The 25,208-nt window shown below is 49.6% G+C and overlaps 1 protein-coding gene across 2 annotated transcripts; it reads right to left on the reverse strand.

The window, feature by feature from the left end:
• Positions 1–881: 881 nt before the first annotated feature.
• Positions 882–21,593, reverse strand: KIF18B (kinesin family member 18B). Of its 2 annotated transcripts, XM_072780913.1 has the most exons (16): positions 21,474–21,593; positions 11,519–11,845; positions 10,716–10,873; positions 10,265–10,369; positions 9,951–10,061; positions 9,670–9,867; positions 9,354–9,530; positions 8,455–8,529; positions 8,193–8,293; positions 7,548–7,707; positions 7,071–7,198; positions 4,305–4,504; positions 3,553–4,072; positions 2,542–2,631; positions 1,979–2,085; positions 882–1,761 (listed from the first exon to the last, which is right to left on the reverse strand). In XM_072780913.1, the coding sequence occupies exons 2-16, from the start codon at positions 11,835–11,837 to the stop codon at positions 1,640–1,642; spliced, it is 2,571 nt and encodes an 856-aa protein (XP_072637014.1). In that variant the 5' UTR covers positions 11,838–11,845; positions 21,474–21,593; the 3' UTR covers positions 882–1,639. The 2 variants fall into 2 exon arrangements, with proteins under 2 accessions (XP_072637014.1, XP_072637015.1); XM_072780914.1 differs by lacking the exons at positions 11,519–11,845; positions 21,474–21,593 and adding an exon at positions 11,212–11,509.
• Between the last annotated feature and the right edge of the window lie 3,615 nt (positions 21,594–25,208).

The following is a 25,208-nucleotide window of genomic DNA, read 5'->3' on the forward strand; positions in this document are numbered from 1 at the left end:
GGAAATGATGCCTGTTCCCTTCTAGAAGGAAGCAGCTCAGTGTCATGTACAGAACCAGACCCTGGTCTTGAATCCTGGCACCTCTGCTTCTGTCTAACCCTGGACATGTTCTGTTAACCTTCTTGGGTCTCTCTCCTCATTATCCCTCATAAGGTCAAAAAGTTTTGTGCATTGCCTGAAGCCAGGAGGGACCCCAGTGCTCCTCTTATGTGTTCTCTTCTCCAAAAAGGAGGCAAAACTGAATGGGGCAGGGCTCACCAGGTAGAGGGGGAGGCTGCTCCCCCAGAACAGCTACGACTCACTTGAAATTAGCAGCATTATTTACACACTGCTCACAATGTGCTAAATACCTTTAACATGTTTGTTTTCAGAAGCAAGTTAAACACAGACTCCTATCATCCTGTTTACACGATTAATTCATTCAGCCAGCCGCATCTTCTTAGAGAGACAGAGGTAAACTTGGGTTGAACCATCACAATCCAAACGAGTGCAGAGGAAAACCTCGAACTGGGGTGGGAATGGGGCTTCTGGAGTGTGGGGAGGAAGACTGCCTGGGGGTTCAAGCGGTCAGGGCTTAGCCTAGGGCCTCACCCTAGCCCTGGAGCCCCTAAACATGGTCTCAACAGCAGGACTGTTAGCAACCTATACCCAAGGCTGCAGAAGGATGGAACAGGCATGTAGGTATGATGGCTTCTTCACCTGCTCAGGAGCAGAGGCGGGGTGAGGCCTCGGAGTAAAGAGCAAGTTTCACCCCGAGACCCCCGCCTAAGGTGGCAGGAAGAGGCAGTGGGGGGCATATTCTATTCTCCGAAGTTTTCGAGGTCTGCAAGAGTGGGGAAGTGTTGTTATGCTGTGTAGGTGTCCAGAAAGACACACACACCAAGGATGGAGATGTTTTATTAATCATTATAATAAAAAAATATATCTATATCTACATGTACATATATATGTATATATGCAGACATAAAGGATCAGAGGATATAAACCCGAGTATTAACAGCTCTTCTATCCAGGTGGTAGCATTAAAGCTGAATTACCCTTTCTTCTTTACACTTCTTTTTACACTGAGTGTGCATCCTGTTTACAATAAGGCAAAAGCCATAGAACTGTCTTCATTTGGAAATCAAGACACTACTATCATCTGCATCATCACCAGGATGGTGGCCTGGGGCTGGGCTTCCTGCTCCAGGCTGCAGGGAGGAGACTGAAGGCCCCCCATCCTGCCTCACAAACCAGGGAGAGTTGAGCTGGGAGCCCCCAGCAGGTCCCCATTGCCATCCCATGCCATCCTCATCCCTTTTCCATTGCACAGCAGCCATGACTGCATAGAGCCCTGAGATGGGAGGTGGGGAGCAAAGTCCCCCCCAGAGCCACCTGCTTGCATGGAGAGTGTTATGAACTAGGGGGGTATGATGGCTGCACCTTTAAAATAGCAACATGCTAACACTCAAGATGAATATATACATGCTAAGAAGCTAAGTATAAAGAGAAATTGATAAAGAGGGCAGGTAGCAGAATGAGTGGCTAGCTACAAGTGTTAAGAAAGGAAAAGGGTGTTGGCATTAATTGCTCCGAGCCAAGGAAGGCAGGTCAGGGCTCCTGGCGCAGGCAGTTCCAGGGACCATGAGGGACTGGTGGGTCAAGATGCCTTGCCGATACAGCTCCCAGATGACAAGGCTCCCCCAATCCCCATCGGTTCCTGCTGGCTCCTCTGGTTGCCAGGGCAGCGGGGACTGGAGGGGGGCTCTGCAGGCCAGTTGGCTGGGGCAGGCAGGGAGGAAGACAGTGAGGTTCTGTCCCACTGCTCTGCTTCCCCACCCCTTCCCAGCTCTCTCCCACCTCTCTCAACAGGGTCCCTGCAATACTGGGAAATACCCTAGGCCCTCCTTTCGCCTGAGGCTTGGCCTGCCCTGTCCCCTCCTACTTCGTCTTCATCTGCCACCAAGGCCCAGACTGTCTAGTCCCCAGGACCAATTACCTGGGATTGCAAGGGGCCAGGCTGGCCTCTTCAAGTTGCTGCTGGGGAGGCGGGCGATGCGGCTGCTGCGGCCCCGGGCCACTCTCAGTGATTGGGAGGCTGAGGAGCTGAGGGGAGGGTGGGAAGGAAGGCTGGAAGGTCATGGCCATGCCTTTGGGACATAGCGTAGGGGTAGGGGGCACAGCTGGACACTAAGAGCAGGGGGAGGCCCAGCCCCAAGAGCTTCTGGGGCCAGATCTGAGGGCAGGAGAGGCAGTGGGAGGGAAGTAGAGGTGAGGGGTATCTGTTCCCCAGTTTAGCCAGTCAACACTGAATGTCTCTGTCACAGAGAGGGAGCCTGTAGCCTTTCACTAAAGGAGATACGTTCCCCTCTGATAGAATCCTGTACTGGCAAGGGCCGAGGGAACCTCAATCAGTTGGAGAACCCAATCTTGGCCCTGTTCACAAGACCCCTGCTTCTGGCTCTGAGGGCTTCAGAGACACAGCCAGGGCCCGCAGGTGGCTCGGTGTCCACTGTCCTGGTGGAAGTTCTGTCTCTCCCCCTATACACTCCCCCTCCTCACCTCGTAACTCTCCTCTTCTTGCAGGCTGAGGTTCCAGGGAAGGAAGAGGTTGCTTTGGGGCCTTTCATGGTGAACGGGGGCACAGGTCCACTGTAGGAGGGAGGAAGGTGAAGGGAGGCAGATCAGGAGGGAACCAGAGAAGGGGGCCTCCTCTCTCCAGCCCCCAGCTTGGCGGGTGGGGAGGTTGGACAAGATGACCTCTGAGGTTTCTTCCTACTTAGAGTCGGATTCCTCTCCCTGCCTCACTCGGCTGAGGCTGACAGCTGAGTGACAGGCCTGTTCTGGGAGAATATCCAGATGTCAGGTCTGGCACGTTCAGGGAACTGGAGTTCAAACAATTTGACCCTTCCACCTGCCTGGCTGTGAGCTTATTACTGAGAGGTAGTTCAGGCTGTAGGAGGGGCAGGGGGTGCGGTGGGCAGCCGGCTACCCCCAGCCTCACAAGCACAAGGTCAATCTGCTGTTTGTTCTTGGCCTTGGACTGTCCTGAGCTGGTCACTGTTCCCCTACCCTGGCATGTGGGTAGAAGGAGAGGTGAGAGCTTCATCTTCCCACTGAAAACTGCTGAATCATGTTTTCTGAGGATCCCCCTCCCAGTTCCAGATGCCGGGCTGGAGGGTAAAATCCAGGGTGGAAATGACAGAAATATGGATTTCTCGGCAGGACATGGAACTAAGACTGGGCCAGAGGGTCAAGTGATGCAGAAGAATAGAAAGACTAGGCCCCTCCTTATTCCTGTTCCCTGCTGACCCTCCCAGAGCAGAGGGGGTCCCGTTAGCCACTTGTCAGCATGCCAGAGATCAGCACAGAGCTGGTGGCTTTGAAGTATGGACACACAAGCCAGGGCCCCTGAGAGGAGCAGCCCTCCTGGGACTGGGGAGCAACACTGGTCAGGCCAAAAGGGAGAGACAGAGCAAACATCTGGCTCCCAAAATCGAGCCAGCTTCCACTATTCTTGGCAGCACCTCTGTTCCTCACTGACCCCTGAGCCCCGCCTGGAGGGAGACTCACCTGGGGATGAGGGGCGGATCCAGCATATTCAGCTCCTGGGGGGCATTCTCCCAGCCAGCACATTCACAGAAACCCAGCTTTGAGGGGGCCTCCTCCGAGAGATCAAATGTGGTGTTGAGGTCCCGAGCAGGCAGGGCCAGGGGGGTGGAACAGTTCTGCACAGCAGAGGGGCCCAGAGGCACACGGCTTTTGATGACTGTGGCTGGGCAGATGCGAGGGGAGTGGCAGGAGGAGGAGGCCTTTCCCCCTTTGGGGGTGCTGGGCCCAAGTGAAGGCTGAGCCTCAGGCAGGGAGCCCCTCCTCAGGCAGGGCAGGAAGGACTGGCGCTGATGCTTGGTCCCCAGCTTCGGGGCTGGGGGGCCATCTGGTTCTGAGGGGCTTGGTTTCCTCCTCCTCCTCCTCTCTGTGGGCCGCCGGGCTGGGGTGCAGTCAGACCCTGGGAGGACCCCCAGAGTGTGCATGAGGCCACCTAGTTGCCTTGCCATGGTCCGGGTCACAGGGCCAGAATAGCCTGGAGAATCTGGGCACAGAGAAGGTGGGTGCTGAGGGGAGATCAGGGACTGTCCAGAAGGCAGGCAAATTTGTAGACTTTGTGGAGACAACAGAGACATGCAGGAACCCCTAACTCCACAGGTCTGCTGCAACTCCTGTGTACCATAGCATGACCTGGCACCCGAGGCCCCAGCCACCCCTCAGCACCAGCTGGCCCTCTGAGAGGGCACTGAGAGGGACAGAGCAGGGGTGAGACTCACCTGACTCTGAGCAGGGCTCCAGAGGTACCCCCTTGGCTGGGCCAGGTGTGCCTGAGGCCTTTGCTCCAGGCTTAGCTTTTTCCTCTTGTACCAACTGCTGCAGGGTCTCGAACTCTGTGATCATGTCGGGGGTGAGCAGGTTGGCCGCCTGGAGCAGGGAGTACTGCCGCTGTGCCAGGCACAGCATCTTCAGGGCCAACCTGGAAGAGAACGAAGGGGATCCCAGCCCTACTCACATCCGGCCCTACTGCTCAGGTGCGGTGAGGAGCACATGGGGGCAGGTCCCAGGCCTCCCTCCTGCTTTGCCCCGCACTGGCTGGCCGGCCTCACACCAACCCCCTAGCTGTGACTCCTGCTCAGCCACACTCTTGCTGGAGACCGAGGCTGGCAGAGACAGCTGCAAGGAAGGCAGTGGTGGGTGTTTATCCCTAAATATGTCCCCCAACAAAGACGGTGACCTGGAAAATAGGGTAAGGATGCTAAATGGCCTGGGACCAGAAGGCCTGAGTTTCCTCTCAGCTCTGCCACTCACTGGCACTGCGATCTTGAGTAAGTTCATTGACCCAAGGAGCAACATAAGGTAGCAGCAGTGAAGAGCTAGGCTCAGGCCAGCCTGCCGGCTCAAATCCATGCTCTGACACTTCCCACTGTGTGATCTTGGAAGCACTACTTAACCTCAGTCTCCACATCCTTACAATGGGGATGACAAATGCACCCACATCTCAGGGTTATGGGAAAAGGAAATGAATTATTTTACATATAAAGTATATAAAGAGTACCTGCCACATACGAAGCACTGTCAGGTTAACTACTTTCTGTAATATGAAAACATCTACCTTGTTAGGAAAGAGGAGATGGGATGAGATCGGCCAAGTTGGTCTTGGTTCTGAGAAGCCCCCTCAAAAACACATGCAGTTTGCACTCGCTACTTAGTGGTTGGGATCCTGAAAGCGCACATGTGAATCAATGCACACTTTACATGCACAGAGAGGCTATTTAAAGGGAATTATGAGGGTAATGCGATTATTGATGTTGTAAATTTAGATTCTAATAAAGCAAATTTCCTTCCTGTGAGGCACACCTATGATAAAAGAATGAACACAATTATCTCGGTGGGGATTATTCATGGCCAATAATTTATCCTCAGGTAGCACTACCTGCCTGGACATCTCTGAGCCCCCTCTTCTGCCTTCAGTGTGTGCTCAGGGAATCCAAACTCATTTTATAAAGCAGCCTCCAGGCCTTTCTGAAAGAAGGCAGGATATAAATTAAAAAGGACATAGCAGAAACTCATTCTACATCTGCCTGAGCCACACATTATAAGAAGATTAGACCACTGAGAAAAGTGGGTGTCTAGGGAGAAATGCACTGGCCTAGATGTCAGGTGACCCAGGTCTCTCCCTGTCCCCCTGGCCTTGTGGCTCTGGGCAAATGCCTCGGTACCCAATCTGGTGAAGGGGGAGCTGGTCTATACCCGGTGTTTCCAAATTAGGTTTCAAGAAACCCATCAGAGGACATTTAAAATGGAGTTGCTCGGCTTTATCTATCCTACATATTAAACTTCAGCATAAGATTCCATTTGAAGAAAGGACGTTGTAGCTAAAAAAAAAAAAATTCTGAAAAACCATTGAACTGGAAAATCTAAGATCCACTCAGTGCCCCAGTGGTCTAGGATTCTAAAGGCTACAGCCAAAGAGAAATGATTTTCCATTATCTGGTTGTTAGGATGTTTCCGAGTATGGAGATGATCTAGCATGTTCTGCAGCCCCTGATACGTAGGGTCTTCTGTCACATTTTATTAGTACCTATTATTAGCTCTAAGAAGTAGGGAAAATGAGAACTATGATCCCCAAATCATAGCCAAGACTGAAGCATCTTGTCAGGGACCTCAAAACCAGAGGCAAAGGAGAAATGAGAACCCTGGTGCCCTTTCTCCTCACAGTGAGGGGGAACCAGGGTGCAGAGACCCTGACTCATCAGTGGGAGCCCTGTGGCCAAGGGGATACCCCGCCAGTGCATCCCTGCCACTCCAGGACCCCGGGGAGTCAGCAGCAGGAGACAGATAATGAGCCGCTGATTATTCAGGCTGCAGCATTTTTGCTGAGTCGGGAACAGACACTCCCCAACAAGAAATAAAATTAAACAGGCCCTTCTGTCCGGAAGCTTTAAATATACTGCCTAGCGTGAAGCGTGCTGGGGAGGCAGGAGTGGGGTTGGCAGCAGCAAAGCTAAGTGGCAGGGGATTTATGTTCTAGGGGCCAAAGGAAAAACGTACTAGCAGCACCTCTCTATTAAGCACAGAAAGAAGGATCCAGAATCCATTTCTCTTTGGCTTTGGGTGGTGGTCTGTATTTACTTCTGAGAAGAAATGGCCATAATCTGTTGATGAAGACACAGGATAAACACCTGGCTCGGGAAGGTTGTCCCTTCCTCAGCCTGCTACCCAACTTCTTCTGGCTGCTTGGTTCCTCCCTGCAGAGGATGGGCAGCTCAGCCCCCAGACTGGAGCCAAATTCTGGATGGAATTTGGTGTTTTGCTTGCCAGTTATGTGGAAGAATAGAGATGACGGTAAGTAGATGGAGTAGGTGATAATCTCTGTTTTCATTGAAAGCAGGTAAGGGACAATGTTGAGGAAAAAAGACTCGACTCTTAACTGGAGCAGAACCAGAGCTTTTGCGGTGTACTTAACACCGGCTGCCACCCCAGGAGGCTGAAACCCATCACCTCCCACCTTGAACCCCAGAGAAGACAAGAAAGATACCTACTGCTTAGAACTGTCCCTGTCCAAGTTCTGTGGTGAGAGGCAGCCCACATCTGGCTTGGGCTGCAGGGTCAGGCCAGGGGACGTTGGCAGTGGGTGCCTGAGGGTCTGCTCTGGTCCCTGGATTAGAACCTAAGGAGGAAGGGAGTCACAGGTAGAAGGCCCTGGATGGCCACCCTCCCCTGCATATGCAGATCTTAAAATCCTTCCCTCCTCCAAGAGTGGGAATGATGGCTCTTGGACCGTTGGGGTCCTAGTTGGGACTTTCTCTTTCCCAGGCCCCTCCTCCTCCCTCTCCCCTTCTGGTAACAAGGCTTGCTCCCCACTCCAGACACAGAGGACTTCCTATCTTGCACAGGATCTGAAAGCCCCCTAAGGACTAAGATGCAAGTCATCCAGGTAGGGAACGTGGAACTGAAGAGACTCTATGGGCTGGGCGGGGGAACACTTCTTCCACCACTCCACCACCTCCAAGTCCTACCTCTTCCACCAGGCCTTTGTCCTTGTCGTTTTGGAGTGGCTCCTGGTCTGGAGGGTTCTCTTCCATAACCCTCCCCACCTGGGTCTCTAGCCCCAGGCTCTCCTCTTGAAGGACTGCAGACCCTGGGTGGAGCTCTGGGGTACAGGGTGGGCTGGGAAGGCTAGGGGGGCAGGGGGAAAAGAGGGAGTGTGAGAGGTGGGAAAGCAGGGAGGGGCGGGGTCTCTGTGCATCAGGTGGTATAGGGCCCAGCTTGGGTAACAAGTAGGCAATAGCAGAGGGTGGGAGGAGCCAGTGATTTTCTGGTCTAAGAAACAATGAGGCCTCCCTCCTTAACTTCACCTTCTTTTAAATAGGATATGCTGCTTATATGGACTGGGCGTGTCATTTACTCATCCAACATGGAGAATTTTTTTAAATTTTTATGTTACTTAGAGTTGCTCTTAGGACTGTCTAGAATACACTGTCAAATGAGAGAGAGCACTAGAAGTGACAATTGGTGTCTTGTCACCTAGAGTGTCACTGAGAGTGACAACCAGTGTGCTGGGCACTGGCTGGGAACTCCCATCCTAGGTGGCAGCACAGAGGTTGGAGAAGGGAGACTTTCCCTGCTGAGCTGAAGAGGGCAAGCATGGCAGCAGGACTTACAGTTGCTGGGAAGAGCCCGATTTGGGGGATTTCGGGAGGTCCTGTGGTGGGGCCTGGGCTCTCGCCTCGTATACTTGGAGCTTCTCCCTCAGGGTGGCCACCTGTAATCAAAGCAATGCAGCCCCTCAGAGCCCCCCAACAAGCACAGGAGGTGAAGTGTGGGCACAGAGCCCTGGCTGCGCCCCACTGCTCCTCTCTGACTCTCCAGCCCTCGTGCTGGGCACCTTGCCTCCCGGTCAAGCTCCCTAGGTGGGCTCCTCACCTCAGCCTGCAGTTGCTGGCAGATGGTAGCATACTGGCTGATGTGACAGTCCAGACTGATCACGTTGCTCTTAAGCTGAGATAGGGTCACAGGAGAGAGAGATGTGTGTTCATTCAAGGCAGCTTTTGGCAACCACTTCCAATTGGCAGGCACTGTGTGAGATGCTTCACTCCTGTGCCCCAGACTCACCCCCCTCCCAACTGGAGAAACAGATCGAGGAAGGGCAGTGGCTTGCCTGAGGCCACAGCAAGAGGCAGAAGGATGCTTTTGAACCCAAGACCCCTAACTCCCTGTCCAATACACTCTCACCAGGCCAGGGGCTTCCGAGCAGCATCTCCAGGAGCACCAGGACTCCCCAGAGGAAGCAGGCACAGTGCTCACCAGCCAGCACTGGGCCACCCCCTCCTGTTTCCCTCTTTTCTTTTTTTTTTTAAGATTTTATTTCTTTATTAGAGATAGACAGACAGACAGATACACACACACACACACACACACACACACACACAGGCAGAGGGAGAAGCAGGCTCCATGCAGGGAGCCTGAACCCAGGTCTCCAGGATCACGCCCCTGGCCGAAGGTGATGCCAAACCACTAAGCCACCAGGGCTGCCCTCCTGTTTCCCTCTTGAGACGATTCTGCCTCAGTCATCCCAGTGTTGTGATACTCTCTTTTTTAAGTTTGGAAACTATACTGCCTCTCCCCGACCTGGAGTCTTCCCAAGGATGGAGACTATGCCGCTTCTATCACAAAGAATTTCCCTGAAGATGGAGGCGAGGGAACTTCTTCCCTGCCTTAGGGAAATACTTGCTCCAGGTACTGGAGGAAGCTGTGTGGGTCCTGGCCTTCCTCCTCCTGCCCGCCCCCCCCAACCAGGTTGGCCATTTCTGGCTGGCACATACCGCGAGCTTGATCTCCTTGGCGCGGTCGGCATACTTGAGGGTGTTGTAAGTGTCCTCGTAGGCCAGACTGGAGGGGCTGACAGTAGCGATCATCACCGTGTGGCAGTTGCCCCCAATGGAGTCCTTGAGCAGACGGGTCAGCTTGCTGTCCCGGTAGGGCACATGAGACTTGCGGCCCTGGGGAGACAACAAGGCATGGGGCAAGGTAGCTGGGCTGGGACCCGGCAGCCTTTGCCTCAGGGCTGGAGGGAAGGACCCCGGGCTTCAGGCTCTCAGTCGCTGTCCAGTGGAGGACCCTGGGTCTGTGAGGTTTTACCTTCGCGTCGGCCAAGGCATTGAGGACATTGATGAGGGCCAGCAGGGAACGGTTGATGTTGGCACCCTCCCGAAGCCGCTCCCCCTTTGCATGGGTGCTGGATGCCCGCTCCGAACCAGCCAGGTCAATCAGGCTCATCTTGGCCACTCGAAGGGCCTGAGTCAGACCTGGAACCCGGTCCTGCTGCTTCACGAAGATCTAGGGGCAGATGGCAGGGGTGAGGTGGTGCTGCTGGGCATCAGAAGCCCTAGCTTCAGGTTCCGATCTGCCACCCCTCTCACCTGGAAGATGGCATGGGAGCGGGAGGAAGTAGCGTTGGCATCCGTCGGGTGCTGCGTGCGGTTGCAGTTCCCTCGGGTCAGCATCTCCAGCAGCTGCTCAGCTGAGGTTGGCTACAGAGGAGATGACCAGGAAGGGTGTTGTGGTCTTCCCCAACCAGGGCTTTTCCCCCAACAGGAAGAGCTGCTCTTCAGAACCGACATCACCCCCTTGCTACCGCCACCACCCCAGGATCCAGGGCATCCCCAAACTGCCTAGTAAGAGAACCCAGGAGAACCAATGGGGCTGCTCCTGCCACCTGAGCCCAATTCCACACCTGGTGGAAGGAAAGTCCTTGCACCATCACACCCTTGTCGGGGTCCTCACGGATAGCAAGGGGCCCCTTGGGCTCCAGGAGGTCGTGGATCTGCTCATTGTACACCTGAGGAGAAAGGAGGCAAGGGAAAGTCCTGAGAGGGAGGGCCCTTCAGGAAATCTCTCCCCAGAGGCCAGGGGAGGGCTGAGGTGTAGGGCAGGGGAAGCATGACAGGACACCATGCCAGGAGTAGCACCCTGCAGGACAATGGTAAGTGGCAAGGGAAGGACAAGCGGGTTTAGTTCCAATGCAGTCTCTCTCAGAGCCTCATCCTTGCCCTCCGGACTTCCAGTGGGCCCCAGTTGGCCTGCTTCCTACCACCCTCTCCCCACTCTCACTCCCCTTCCCCCAGCTTCAGGGCTTCCAAGAATGAGGGGTGAAGCCACCTAGGCCTGGGAGGGAACAGCCCTACCTCTTGGTAGCTGATGAGCACCTCGAATCGCTTCTCCTCCTGGTGGGCCTCAAGCCGCTTGTACAGTTCCATGGTCGTCAGGTACATGATGCCGGGGTCCCCCTCCCTCCCCAGCATGGTGTGTGTCTTCCCAGCCCCGGTGGCCCCATAGGCAAACACTGTAGAGGACAGAGTGGGGAGAGAGTGGTGGCAGGGCCAGATCCTCCTTCCCTACGGGTCCCCCTGTGCATTTCCCCCCAGCCCGGCCCTCCCCTCGTCCCCAGGCCTGTTCCTTTGCCTTCCTGTGCACAGTTCCACCACTCCTCCCTACTCACACCCTGCCGTGTTCACGCTGCAGCTTTGGAGTTCCTGGGGCCTATGGCCTGGCTCCCCTGTGGATTCCAGGGCAAAGGGATCTCTGCTGAGTTGGAGCTTCTGCCTTCCTCAAGGGAGCGTTCTCCAAGCCAGGCAGCTTCCTCTGCTGAAGGCCTGCGGTTCTTTCCCTCATGTCACTTACCTCAGCTTACAATCACACATTGAGGGGGTGATTTGTGATTAGCGTCTTCTCCCCCCTCTAGAATGCAAGCATCAAGAGGGCAGGAACATGTGTCTGATCTGCTGCTAGAGCCCAGGAGAGTGCTTCATACACAGGAGAATGAAAGGGGAACTCACAGGAAATCAAAGGGCCAGAACCCTCCTCAGTGAGTACCCAGCTGAGGGGAAGGAGGGCACGTGTCACATGATGCATGAAGCCATCAGAAGGAGGCAGGGAGGCAAGGCTGCTACCAACCAAGGCTTTTCCTCTTCAGTGCTCCAGCTCTCACCTGAGCAGTTGTAGCCCTGAAGGAAGCGGTCCAGAATGCTGTGGGTGGTGTGCTGGAACACGTCCTGTTGGGTGGCTGCCTCGCCAAAGACCCGGTCAAAGACAAATGTCAGGTCTTTGGCCTTCTTCTTGGGGCCATCATGGGTGCCGCTCCACTTCAGGCCAAGGAAGCCCCCATCGGGCTCCTCAGGGTCAAACACCAGCACTCGCTCATCTACCACCTGAACCACAGGCCGCCGCTGACTCTCCAGCTCCCGTGGCGTAGGGGGCCGGACCCGCACCACGACCCGCACCTTGCTGTCCTCCACCGCCATCACCATGGCGACACCTGGACAGATACAATGGAAAGGACCAATCTGACCTCAGGCCTGACAAGGTACCCCTTCAGCCTCACTAGCATTTGAGGGCCTTCTCCCACTCTCTCTCCAACAGCTGATCTCCCTTGACACCTCAAGAGAATGAGAATATTGGTGATAGTACCAATTACTAATAAATATCTTTCTCATTCAAAATGCCCCCCCCTGAGCAGCCCGGGTGGCTCAGTGGTTTAGGGCCGCCTTCAGCCCGGGGTGTGATCCTGGGGTCCCAGGATCGAGTCCCACGTTGGGCTCCCTGCATGGAGCCTGCTTCTTCCTCTGCCTGTGTCTCTGCCTCTCTCTCTCGGTGTGTCTTTCATGAATAAATAAATAAAATCTTAAAAAAAAAAAAACAAAAAAAACCAAGATGCCCCCCCTTGTCATATCCAAATGATTTGAGTTTTTCTGGAGGCCCATGACTGGGCTATTATGTTCCACTAATCTTTTTTTTTTTTTTTTTAAGATTTTATCCATTTCTGTGACAGAGGGGGAGAGGGAGGGATGGGGGAGGGAGAGAGAGAGAGAGAGTGAGTGAGCACACTAGCAGGGGCAGATGGAGAGGGAGGGAGAAGCAGACTTCTCATTGAGCAGGGAGCCCAGCCCGACTTGGGGCTCGATCCCAATACCCTGGGATCAAGACCTGAGCTAAAGGTAGCTGCTCAACCCACTGAGCCACCCAGGTGACCTCCACTAATCTGTCCATTCCCTGTGCCAATGCCACACTATTCTGGTTCCAGTCCTTTACATTATGCTTATTTAGCAAGGTAAAAACCGCCTCTCCCCCCAACCACCACAGTTAGTCTTTTCTGCTCATAATTTTCCCAATTTTCAGGCATTTGTTGTTCTACTTGACTTTGCGAAAATGTTATCAATTCCATTCGCAACCCAGAACTCCACACCCTCCTACTCTATTACAAGCAGAACAGGATTGTTTACATATTTATTTTATATTAAAATTTTCCATGCAGGGCACCTGGGTGCCTCAGTGGGTTAGGTAGCTAACTCTTGATTTCAGCTCAGGTCATGATTTCAGGATTGTGGGATCAAGCCCCACATCGGACTCTGCACTTGGAGGGGAGCCTGCTTGGGATTCTCTCTCCCTCTCCTTCTGCCCCTCCTCCCCTAAAATAAATAAATCTTAAAAAAAAAAACCACTTTTCATGCTAGAATATGGCTATTGCCTTTTGTTTATTCAGATATTTCTTATGTCTCTAAGCTTTTATAGTTTTTCATCTCTTCAAATAGGTTCTGTAATTGCCTTAATATAATTCTCAAGTACTTTAATTGCTCTTATGGGTGGAGCATCTTCCCCCATGTCCATACTGATTGTTAGTATGGAGAAATACAACTGATAATTACACATTTGTCTTCTACCCACCACCCTTAAACTCTGATTAATTCCAATTGTTTTTTTTTTTTTTTAATTTTTATTTATTTATGATAGTCACAGAGAGAGAAAGAGAGAGAGGCAGAGACACAGGCAGAGGGAGAAGCAGGCTCCATGCACCGGGAGCCCGATGTGGGATTCGATCCCGGGTCTCCAGGATCGCGCCCTGGGCCAAAGGCAGGCGCCAAACCGCTGCACCACCCAGGGATCCCTCCAATTGTTTTTTTATTAAAGCTTGTTGGTTCTTCTGAGTACACAAATATATACCAGAAAATATAAATATAAATATTTACCTTTTCTTTTCCACGGTTATACCAACTATTCTATTTCTTATGTATTGCATTCCCTAGAACTTCCAAAACAGTGTTGAACAATAATGATGATAACAAGCATCCTTGTCTTGCTCTTGATCTTAAAGGAACTGGCATTAGCGCTTCACTATTTAGAAATTTGTTTTGGACAAATAGTTAATTATAATAGGAATTCCTTCCACTTTTATTAACTTAGACCTGTTATTGGGAATGTCTAGAATTATATTTAATGATCTTTCAGCATCTCCTGATATACTTTTTAAAGATTATTTATTCATTCATTCATTCATTCGAATCAGAGACATAGGCAGAGGGAAAAGCAGACTCCCTGCAGGGAGTCAGATGCAGGACTTCATCCCAGGACCCCTGGATCATGACCTGAGCCAAAAGCAGATACTCAACCACTGAGCAACCCAGGTGCCCTTGCTGATAAGTTTATGTAGATTTTCTTTCTCCTTTATTTTGTTGATGTGGTAAATTTGATATTATTCTTGGTATTGAGCCAACCAAGCATTCTTGGGAAAAAATCCTACCCTGGCCATACTGAAGTTTTCCATTTTTTTTTTTAATTTTTTTATTTATGATAGTCACAGAGAGAGAAAGAGAGAGAGGCAGAGACATAGGCAGAGGGAGAAGCAGGCTCCATGCACCGGAAGCCCGACGTGGGATTCGATCCCGGGTCTCCAGGATCGCACCCTGGGCCAAAGGCAGGCACCAAACCGCTGCGCCACCCAGGGATCCCAGTTTTCCATTTTTAAATGGCTAAATGTGTCAACCTTCTCCTTTATGGCTTTTATGTCATATTTAATTCTCTTATATTTGTCTGATACTTTTTCTTCCTTCCATTTAGGTCTTTAACCAGATGGAATTCTTTTTTTTTTTTTTTTATGAATGAGGTTTCTAAATATCTTTTTTTTCCCCAGATGATTAGTGATTATATCATTTATTAAAGTGCACTCTTTCTCTACCAGTTTGAAATGGCACATTTAACAGAACTAAATTCTCATATGAACATGAATTTATGTCTGGGCTCTCCATTTTTTTCTACTAATATGTTCTTTTTGCAGTAACTTGCTGTGATTCTCTTACACATCACCTTGTTCTTTTTCTTGACTGTTCTTGGGCGTCTTGTCTTGCATGTGATTTTGGAATCAGCTTGCAGAATTCTTTGAAAAAAACCTTCTTAAGATTTTAATTGGGATTATTTCAAATTTATAAATTAATATGAAGACAACTGACATCTTTACAATATCACATCTTCCTTTTTTTTTTTTTATATCACATCTTCCTATCTAGGAACATCATATCTCTTTTCATTATTCACTTTATAATCCTCAGTAAAATTTCATGAGCTTTTTTTTTTCTTTTTTTTAAAGATTTTATTTATTTATTCATGATAGTCACACAGAGAGAGAGAGTCAGAGACACAGGCAGAGGGAGAAGCAGGCTCCATGCAGGGAGCCCAACGTGGGATTCAATCCCGTGTCTCCAGGACCGCACCCTGGGCCAAAGGCAGGCGCCAAACTGCTGTGCCACCCAGGGATCCCTCATGAGCTTTTCTCACATAAGTTTTGTCCATTTCTTGGTAAGTTTATTACTGGTTATTGTATAGTCCTTATTATATTGTGAATAGGCACTATTTATTTATTTATTTATTTATTTTAAATATTTATTTATTTATTTATTTATGATAGACAGAGAGAGAAAAGAGAGAGAGAGAGGCAGAGACACAGGAGGAGGGAGAAGCAGGCTCCATGCTGGGAGCCTGACGTGAGTGGGACTCGATCCCGGGACTCCAGGATCGCGCCCTGGGCCAAAGGCAGGCACTAAACCGCTGAGCCACCCAGGGATTCCCGAATAGGCACTTTTTAAAATTACATTTTCAGGGGCATCTGGCTGGCTCAGTTGGTAGAACAACTCTTGATCTTAGGGTTGTGGGTTTGAGCCCTGTGCTGGGTGTACAGATTACTTGAAAGTAAAATCTTTAATGGGGCGCCTGGGTGGCTCAGTTGGTTGAGTGTCTGACTCTTGATTTCGGCTCAGGTCATGATCTCAAGGTTATGAGATTGAGCCTTGCATCAGGCTCATCACTCAGCAGGGAGGCTGCTTGGGATTCTCCTCTCCCTCTCCTTCTGCCCATCCCCCTACTCCTGCAATCTTTCTCTTTCTAAATCTTTAAAAAATAAAATATTTAAAATATAAATGAAATCGCATTTATTTATTTATTTATTTATTTATTGCCAGGATATAGGAAAGCAACTGCTTTTTGGATGCAGATCTTGTATCTGGCCACATTACTGATCTCTCTAATAGATTGTCATTGATTCTTTTAGGTTTTTCAATTAAATGATGATATAGTTTGCAAATAATGACAGTTACTTTCTATTTTAGCTCTCCTATATTTAGTTTCCTACCCTCCACTGCCCATTAGGAATGGGCATTAAATTTTATCAAATGCTTTTTTGGCATGGGCCGAGATGATAACAGTGCTTCTCCTTTAATCTGTTTTTTGGAGTTTTAGGGGATTTTTTGTATGTTCTATGCCCAATGTGGGGCTCAAACTCTCAACCCTGAGATCAAGAGTCCCATGCTTCACCAACTGAGCCAGCCAGGCACCCCATCCTTTATAGTCTGTTAATACAGGGAGTAATGTAGACAGATTTCCTAATGTTGACCTGGTAATGATTCCAAATCTTATTTATCTATTCCATCTTGTATTCTGCTCACACCTCTCTCCCTATTCTTTTTGTTTCTCCTTCAAGCCAGCCTACCAAGGGTAGAGTTGGAATTTCTGAAATGCAGGAGTCATGCCTATCCTGGAAAAGTTCAGCCCAACTCTAGGGATATATTAACAAGGCTAAGCAACTGGGGCTGTTTCCGGGGGACATGAATAGATGAACGTTTTCCCAGGAAAGATTGATCCCACTGATTAGACGCAGGTCATTCAGCAAAGAAAAGTGAGATTTCTCCCTAATACTCTGGTAAATAACTCATTTTTCCTTTGGGAATGAAGCAGAACTGAGCTGATTTGAAAGTCTTGTCCCCCACCTGCATGCTTCTTAATTCCTTCCCCACACAGAATGAGGGAAAGATATCAACCAATAATCATCTTGTTACACTACTTAGTTCTTTTCCTGTCCCAGCCATCAGACTGCCATAATAAACATAACGGCTAAGTGCTCACTATGGCAGGGCTGTTTTAAGCACCTTATGTGTACCATCTCCTTTTCAGCTCCATGGTAATCCCACAGGACAGATTCTATTATTAGACTCATTTTTCAATGAGAAAATTGAGACAGAGAGGCTTAAGCAACTTGCCAAAGGTCCCAAGGCTAGTAAGTGATGGAGCTCAGTTCCAACGCAGGCGGTCGGGCTGCAGAGCCTGCTATACTACCTTATAATGATATTATATATGAGCAAGCAAAAAAAAAAATATATATGATGCTCTCATGATCACATTGTTGTAATATTCCCACGTTTGTATAAGTATAATCCCTTGTATGTAACTAGCATTATGTATTCTGCAAACAATTTCAGATATATGGACTGTACCTAATTTTCAACACCCAGAGAGAGTTCCTGTTTCCCATCATTGCATTCTTGCCCCCAGGGAGTCCCACTCTTGCACCCAGGGAAGCAAGGGCAGAGGGTTACTGGCCCCACCATCTAGGTCTACGCTGGCTGCCTTAATGGCAGTCCCAGCTCCCCATGGGGAGGGTTTGAGCTGAGGAGGAGCCATAGAGCAGCCTAACATTCTAAGCAGGAAATTAAAAAGGGCACTGGCAACGAGTGCACATAACCTTTCCAGTCCTCTCCTCTCCGCCTCCTGAGGGCCAGTGAGGCAGACTGTTTGCCTAATGAGATGTTTTCCTTCTTCCTGAGACTGTGCTGGGGGCACAGGGTGGGGGATAGGGTGACACTTGGCAAGGCTGCAGGTGGGAGGCCTGGGTCCTGGTGTCTGTTCTGCATCTGACTGGGGTTGGGGAGAGCTCTTTCCAGCAGCCACACCACGTCAATGTCGCATTGGCTTCCCCCTTTTGAGAGCCAGAGAGAACAGCTACCGATCTGCTCCCACCCCAGGGGGATGGGGAGATTAATGAGAGAACGTTTGTCAAGTTTGCTTTGATCCTCGGTTGGAAAGAGCATTTCAGCCCAAAGTACAAGGGAGATGATTCTTTAATAAGATCTTCAGGGTTCTGAGCCAGCCACAGTCACGTCCTGTTTCTAACCCAGGGCAGCTCATTAAAACCCAGAGGCTAGTTCGCCGCCGAGCTGGGGCTGGGAAGCCAAGATTCGGTTGTTTTGGGGGTAGGCTTTTCGGCTCACTTTCTTAGGGACAAGCTGAACAAGCCCCAACTCCTTAGAAGTTCCTGGAGAATTTCTGAGGACTTGAGGGGATCTGCCTGCAGACATTGGGAGCTGGGAAGGTGGAGAAGGTGCCTAGCCAATCGACGTTCTATTTTCATAGGGGTCGCTATAGCCCTCTTTGTCACTCCCTTACATCTCTCACACATGTGTGTTTCTTGTTCTCAGACTTCGAGAGGGCAGGACCCTCTTCTGATGTAGTCTGTGTACCCCAGATACCTAGGCACCAGATCCAACATGTAGTACGTGCTGTATGGTATTTGTCCTATGAATGAATAAGAGCCAGAGAAGAGCAGGGTCTGAATCCAAATGTTTAAAAGTTATTACTATCATAGCTAACATTTAGTGAGCACATAACTGTGCATCAGGCACTCTAACTGCTTTACAAATGGTGTCATTTAACTTCTACAACAATCTAATTCTCTAGTTATTTGATACAATTGTTACAATCCTACTCTACAAGGGAAACTGAGGCTCAGGCAGAAACTTGTCACACAGATAGTAAGTAGCAAAGCCAGAACTTATTCTGTCACCAGAGGCATCACTCTTCATCCTAGACTATCCTGCCCTCTAGCTGGGCTTTTGCAATTCCTACCTCCCCGTACTTTAGTATCCAGAGGGCAACTTCCAAAGACCACTGCTTCTTTCTAAGGGTGTGGTTTAGAGGAAGGAGCTGTATCCTTTTGCTTTTTATTTTCTTTTCCTTTTGCTTTTTAAATAGACCTTCATAAAGCTATAACTGATGATTCTTTTGTTTCTTTCTTTCTAATTTTATTTGTATTTCTTTCTCTTGTCTCACAGTTCTGGCTAGGACCTCCGGTACCGATCTTTTTTTTTTTTTTTTTTTTTTTTTTATTTATGATAGTCACACAGAGAGAGAGAGAGAGAGTCAGAGACACAGGCAGAGGGAGAAGCAGGCTCCATGCACCGGGAGCCCGACGTGGGATTCGATCCCGGGTCTCCAGGATCGCGCCCTGGGCCAAAGGCAGGCGCTAAACCGCTGCGCCACCCAGGGATCTTGAATGTCAGTAACAATAGTGAACAGTCTTATTTTTTTTCTAATTGTATAAAAGGTGCTCCTATTACTTTACTTTTTGTTGGTTTAAGGAAATTTACTTCTATTTCTAGTTTACTAAAAAAAATTTTTTTAAGATTTTATGTATTTATTCATGAGAGATACAGAGAGAGAGAGAGAGGCAGAGACACAGGCAGAGGGAGAAGCAGGCTCCATGGAGGGAGCCTGACATGGGACTGGATCCCAGGTCTCCAGGATCACACCCCAGGCTGCAGGGAGCACTAAACCGCTGCGCCACCAGGGCTGCCCTAAAATTTTTAAAAAAGATTTTATTGATTTGAGAGAAAGAGCACAAGCAGGGGAAGAAGTGGCAGAGGGAGAGGGAGAAACGGGCTCCTTACTGAGCAGAGAGATCGACACGGGGCTCAATCCCAAAACCCTGGGATCGTGACCTGAGCTGAAGGCAGATGCTTAACCAACTGAGCCACCCAGGCACGCCATAACGATTTATTTATTTTGAGAGAGAGAAAGAGAGAAAAAGAGAAAGAGAGAGAGAGAGCGCTCACAGGAGGAGGGGCAGGCAGAGAAAATCTCAAGGAGACTCCACACAGAGCCCGAGATGGGGCTTGATCTCACCACCCTGAGATCATGACCTGAGCAGAAATTAAGAGCCAGTCAACTGACTGAGCCACCCAGGTGCCCCTAGTTTACCAAAATTTTAAAAATTCATGGATGGGTACTGACTTTTTATCGAATTATATTTCTGCTCCTAATGGGATATGTTTTCTCCTTTAATCTATAAATGTGTAAATTGTATTTACAGTTAACATTATTGTTAAACCATCTTCATATTCCTGGGATAAATCCCACTTGGTCATGATATGATATATATACATTATACATATATATGTATATGTATAATGTATGAATATATTGCTGGTTTCTGATTGTTAGTATTTTATTTGAGATTTTTACAACTACATTTTTAAAGGAAGATGGCTGGTAACTTTCTTTGATTATTGGTATCACGAAATAGACTGGAAAGGTTCTCTCTTTTTTAGGGAGAGTTTATATAAGATTAGAATAAGTTCTTTTTAAAAAAAATGTATTTATTTATTCAGAGAGACACAGAGAGAGGCAGAGAGAGGGAGAAGTAGGCTGCATGCAGAGAGCCCGATGCAAGACTCCATCCCAGGACCCCAGGATCACACCCTGGGCCAAAGGCAGATGCTTAACCACAGAGTCACCCAGGCATCCCAAAATTAGAATAATTTCTTTTAATTGCTCATAAATTGCTGGTTGCACTTCATGATGCTTTTTAGTTTTGTTTTGTTTGATGGGGAGAGTTTAAATGAATTCAATTCCTCAATGGTCCTAGATGTGTTCATAATTTCCATAACTTCTTGAGTCCATTTTGCAAAGTTTTTTTTTTTACTAGAAAATTGTCCAAAAGCATTGTGAAAAAGGGTGTTCCACTGAAGTCTCTCTTTCTCTTTAATCTCCAAGTAACTGAAGTTATGCCCCTATTTTCATTCCTAAGATCATTCTTCTATGTTTCTTTTCCTTATATCTCAATATTGCCACAGGTTTGGCTTTTTTTTTTTTTTTTTTTTTTTTTTTTTTACTAGTCTTTTCCCAGATACAGCTTTTGGTTAAATTAATCCCAATACGCAGTAAAATTCTATTTCATTAATTTCTGCGAACTCCTTTAAAAAATTTCTTGGGCAGCCCCGGTGGCCCAGCGGTTTAGCGCCGCCTTCAGCGCAGGGTGTGATCCTGGGGACCCGAAATCGAGTCCCGCGCGTCGGGCTCCCTGCGTGGAGTCTGCTTCTCCCTCTGCCTGTGTCTCTGCCTCTCTCTCTCTCTCTCTCTCTGTGTCTGTCATGAATGAATGAATAAATAAATAAATCTTTTAAAAAATTAAAAAAAAATTTCCTACGCATATATTGTTGTTCTGTTCTAACTTAAAGGGTCAAAAGTGCCAAAGCTAAGAGGAGAGGCATCCTAGGCGCAGTAGCAGAAGGCATGGTTTTCTGTCATACAGATAATCTTTTCATTGCTTCCTTTATTCAATCAGGTTTACTGAGTGCCCCAGTAGCTAATTCACTGCGCTGGCGCCGCTCTGCAATCAGTTCTTCCGTATGGACGTGCGGAGAGGGTCTTTAGCCACTACACACAGATGTGCAGGGGTCTCAGGTCTCCAGTTCTGGGGAGCAGGAGGACCTTTCACCCAGCGGACATGCAGAGGCCCGGGCCCCCTGCGGCTGCGTGGACCCAGTCCGGGTCCTGTACAAACTAGCAGAGGGATCGCGATCTGCATGCAGCTATGGAAGGAAGACCCGACCCCCCGCACCGCCCCCACCCCCCCGCCCCCGGTCCTGTTCCCAGGGACCCACCCAGGACCTGCTCCGTCTCCACGCTGCACCTCTGGGTCTGGCACAAAAGCCGCTTCCGCCCGGGGCGGCGGGCCCCACCTGCGCGCTGGGGCTGCGGGGCCGACTCCGCCGCGAGCCAGAACTTACCCTGCGCCGGCTCCCCGCCGCTGCCGTCGCCGCTCGCAGCCGGGCCCCTCCGCCACAGTCCCGAGCCCCAGACCCCCGAGAGCGCGCCCCTCGCCCTCCGCCCCACCCGCGCCAAGCTTCGCTCCGCGCGGCGCGTTCAAATTAGCCGGGTCGGCTCATCCGCGCTTCCCATTGGTCACCGTCCCGGTCGCTGATTGGCTGTTTCCTAAGTAACAAAGTAGAGCTCGGAGGTGGCGGGCGCTGTCAACTGTGCGCTTGCGCACTTGCTTCCCTCCCCGCTCGCTGTTTGCTGAGCTCGCGTCCGCGGCTGGCCGCAGCAGACCCGCGGAAACCTGTGTGGGGCTGGGGTACCGGGAAAGCGCGATCTACTCCCTCGTCCCTGGGACTGGGCTCATCGCCAGCTGCAGCAACCAGATGCCCAACATGTTTCCAAGTCCTTTTCTGTGGGGTAAGACGGCATCTACTGATCCAAGAGGGGCTTATTAGCCTCTGTCCCTCCAGGGGCTCTTCTCGCTCCGCGACCTTCCCAAGCATGAACTTTGAGAACAGCCTTTATGTGGCAAAGCCGGCGGAGACAGAAAATGGCAAGTCTACCCTTTTGACGGTGTCAGGAGTGTCATGGACTGATTGTTGGGCACTGCCGGGTAGCAGTGTCTCCATCCTTCTTGACCGTCTGCTGCTTCAAACCTCATGCTGATCCTCAACGCTGGAGGTTGTGGATGTCAAAGAGAGAGCCCTACACTGAAATCAGGAAGCCCAATTCCAGTCACTAGTGGCTCAATCACCAATTAGTCACTGCTGCTCTCTGTCAGTTTCCTCATCTATAAAGTGGGGTAAATATCCTCCCCTTCCCACTCACCTAACACAGCATGGATGTGAAAACCCTCCAAATCCCCAGCATTTGTAAGGGGATAGCTTTGTATGAATCGGATCAGGATAAAACAGGTGGTGGCTGCCAGGAGCCAATTACTCACCAGTTTCATTAACCTGATCTGTCCCCACTACTGGAACGATTAGCAGGTCTGAGGCTTGTGAGAGGCAGGAAGCAAAATTCCCTTGGTGGACCTGACATCAAGATAATAGAGACAGGGGAATCCCTGGGTGGCTCAGCGGTTTAGCGCCTGCCTTGGGCCCAGGGCGTGATCCTGGAGTCCTGGGATCCAGTCCGCGACGGGCTCCCTGCATGGAGCCTGCTTCTCCCTCTGCCTGTGTCTCTGCCTCTCTCTCTCTCTTTCTCTCTCTCTCTATCATGAATAGATAAATAAAATCTTTAAAAGAAAGATAATAGAGACACTATTTAATACCTGGTTGATTTGACCCACTCTTCATTCACCTATCTGGACCTCCCTTGCCTGCTATTTGATGGGATGCCATTGTTTTGGGGAGAATAAAATGAGAAAATAATGCAAAAGTGCCGTTACTGTAAAACTACAAGAAAACCAGGGTATTGGGGTACCTGGGTGGCTCAGTGGTTGAGTGTCTGCCTTTGGCTTAGGTCCTGATCCCAGGTCCTGGGATCCAGCCCTGCATCAGGCTCCCTGTGAGTCTTCTCCCTCTGCCTATGTCTCTGCCTCTCTCTGTGTGTCTCTCATGAATAAATAAATAAAATCTTAAAAGAAAAAAAAAAAAGGAAAACCAGGGTATTCTTGCCATAAGCACTAACCAAGAGAAATACAACTGTGAAAGAATGGCTTCCAGCTTAAGAATCCCCTCCCCTCTCACAGGGATATGCATTTTAACAGAGGTTAGTGGTATGGTTGAGGGCTTGGGGCCCCCAGGAGTGACCAAGTGTACAGGTTCCTCTTATGTCCTTGTCAGTCAGGTCTTGCCTTGGTTCAATCCTGGGTTGGATATTTGGCTGGAGAAGATGAGGTGAGGCAGGGAACAAGCTAAGTACTTTGCTTGTTACAAAGATTACAAATAATGTAAGTGTAACACATTGCAGACATCCAATGAAATGGTAATAGGTGTTCTTGTGTTCCTTCATCCAAGAAGTATTTATTGGTAGGCCCAGAAGATAGAGTGGTGAGTGATAAACACCACCTCCTACCTTCATGGAGCTTGCAAACTATGGGAGAAAATAGTTAAGCAAGTACTGAAAATGATGTGATATATGGGCTATAATGAGAACAAAAAAGGGAGTCGGGGAAAGTGGCATGCAGGTTGGAGCAATAGTTGCTGTTCCTTGGATCTCAGAAGCCAAAGAAAAAGAATTTTGCAGGTAAGAGAGTCAACGGAGCCTGTGATGCTAAGAAGCCTTGGTAGGGCCTGCCCAGGCCCACCTTCGTGGACACAAATGGAAAACCCCTGAGCTCTACACTACAGATGCCGATAAAGGGAGATTGGCCTGGCATTGGCCTAACTGGAATTTTGAGGCCTAGAACCCAGATGTGAGGGTTAGGTGAAGAATTTTTACTTTGTATGGTAGCAGATGATTCTGGGATGATATGACCAATATGTTGTGAAAGGTGACAGGCTCTCTACTCCTGTGAGGTGTGTGGATATCTCATGATCTGCAGCTGGCAAGATCACCGACCCTAAGTACTCAGAGGAGGCTGAGGGGAGGCACAGCATCTCACCTGCACTCTTCTCACTGCACATTCTTTGCACTTAGGTGTGGCATTTGCTGCTTCAGATACAGATCAATTTTAGAAGGTCCTTTAACCAAGTCCAAGACATAATTCAAGGTCTGGCCTAGCATGGAAGTCAAGACTGGAAAGTGTCCACTCTGTTTATCAACAAGGAGGTTATAGGTGGCTTTGGCAGGAGCAGTTTCAGACAAGTGGCAGTAGCCAGAGTGGAGTGGGAGGTGAGAAGGTAGTAACTATTCTTTTTTTTTTTTTTTTTTAAGATTTCATTTATTTATTCATGAGAGACACAGAGAGATAAAGAGAGAGAGGCAGAGACACAGGCAGGGGGAGAAGCAGGCTCTATGCAGGAGCCCGATGTGGGACTCAATCCCAGGTCTTCAGGATCAGGCCCTGGGCTGAAGGCAGCGTAAACCACTGAGCCACCCGGGCTGCCCAGTAACTATTCTTTTAAGGCATCTGGCTGTCAAGGGGAGCAGAGGAAGGAGGCAGAGGCTAGAAGGAATTGCGGGGTCAAAGGAGGATTTTTAAAGGTAGAGATTTAAATGATGATGAGAAAGCTGATACAGAGTGAGCAGCTGAAGAGTAAAGAGAGGTGGGATTATGAATTAAGTGAAGCCCCCGAGAAGTTGGGAGATACAGTGGTCAACCATTCTGATTAGGCCAGCTGGGGCTGAGGGGTTTACCAGAATATAGGACTTTCAATTTGAAAACCAGGAAGTCTTGCGCAAATAAGGACAGATTTGGCCCTCCTGGTGGGAGGGCTTTGGATGCAGAGCACAGTGGCAGGCCCAGCCCTGGAAGCAGGAACAGCATTTCCATGGAGGCAAAAAGGAGTAGGAGAGGAGAGGACCAGATGCAGAAAAGTTTGTGGATTTTACCATAGAGGTTGGTGGGAGGTAGGACATATAATCACCAATTGGCTGGTTAGCTTTCACATTCCACCTCCTGCCTTTGCTGCCAAACCTGGCACACGATAGGTACTCAATAAAGCTGGCTGAAGGAATTAGTGAGTGGATGAGACCTGAGGTAAGTGTCACAGGTTGGGTACTCTTCGGAGCAGACTGTGAGGTGAAGATCGGTGTGCAGGAAGTTTACTCGGGTTTGCTCTTGGAACAAACACATGTAGAAGAGAAAGAAAGGGAAG

This window comes from Canis lupus, chromosome 16 (assembly GCF_048164855.1).
Source record: "Canis lupus baileyi chromosome 16, mCanLup2.hap1, whole genome shotgun sequence".
Lineage (NCBI taxonomy): Eukaryota > Metazoa > Chordata > Mammalia > Carnivora > Canidae > Canis > Canis lupus.